Source organism: Nansenia antarctica (genome assembly GCF_963989245.1).
Source record: "Nansenia antarctica genome assembly, chromosome: 1".
Classification (NCBI taxonomy): domain Eukaryota; kingdom Metazoa; phylum Chordata; class Actinopteri; order Argentiniformes; family Microstomatidae; genus Nansenia; species Nansenia antarctica.
Window position 1 is genome coordinate 113,724,981 of NC_137674.1, and position 1,067 is coordinate 113,726,047.

General features: G+C 41.6%; 1 protein-coding gene across 1 annotated transcript in view; it reads left to right on the forward strand.

Annotated features, from left to right (window-relative positions):
- Positions 1–239: 239 nt before the first annotated feature.
- LOC308167800 (homer protein homolog 3-like) overlaps positions 240–1,067 on the forward strand; it is a gene marked incomplete at both ends in the record, with an annotated part of 20,067 nt that continues 19,239 nt past the window's right edge. The window contains 2 exons of the mRNA XM_080542278.1: positions 240–341; positions 1,051–1,067. The exon at positions 1,051–1,067 is cut by the window's right edge and continues 91 nt beyond it. Of these exons, the coding sequence (XP_080398404.1) occupies positions 240–341; positions 1,051–1,067 (119 nt within the window). The remainder of the gene's footprint in view (positions 342–1,050) is intronic.

Below are 1,067 nucleotides of genomic sequence, written 5' to 3' on the forward strand. Positions count from 1 at the left end.
AAAGCAGGAAGTGTCTGATGCAGTCTGTTACAACTCTGAACAACAAACCGTCCCGCTGTGAAACAGCTCAGTTATGTCTGAGAGACGTCTCCCTACGGTGCTCCAACTGTCGACGACAGATCCACATTCAGTTGAAGTTCAGTCGTCACTGACAGAGTCACAGGTAGAAAGACAACAACATTTTTAATCAGACGTCTTTGTCGCCACAGGCCATCATTAACAGCACCATCACGCCTAACATGACCTTCACTAAGACATCCCAGAAGTTTGGCCAGTGGGCGGACAGCCGGGCCAACACGGTGTACGGCCTGGGCTTTGGCACGGAGCAACAGCTTCAGCAGGTAGGTCACTCACAACCAACGCTACTGGAAGCTCATAGAGGATCTTAAAGATCGACTTTAAGATCTAGCAAAACAAAACAGAAAATCCCCTCTGTAACCTCCCCCTCCCCCCCTGTGCAATAGGAGAAACTACTGTGCAATAACCCTGTTTTCAGACATCAGATTTCAGATTTGATCAACAAATCACCAACGTTGGACACAGGGCAGGACAGACAAACCCTGCAATATGTTTACATGCTTGTGTTTAGGTTTACATACACTAGTGTATATAAGTTTACTAGTTCATATGTTTATATATTTATAAAAGTACATAGTTACATGTTAACACCCCCCTGTCTATATACCCCCCTGTGAATAGGCCATATAGTGTATATAAGCATATAAGTTTACATAATAATAAGATTTCTCAGATTCACTTATCCCCCTATTTATGTCTCATTCTTGTCTTTATTATCTTAGGACTGTGTTTTATTATCTTAGGACGGTGTTTTATTATCTTAGGACTGTGTTGATTGTTAGCACCTAGGGTTTGCATCTCAATTCCGTACAATGACAATAAAGATCATTCATTCATTCATTTATTCATTCAACTTTAGCAGAATCAGAAAACGTTGTTGTCATACAACACACGGTTCAACTGGACTCTTTTTCAGTTACACACAAACTTACAGAGCCTGACTTTTCTCTGTCCTGTCTGCTGATTGGTCAGTTCTCAGACCAGTTCAA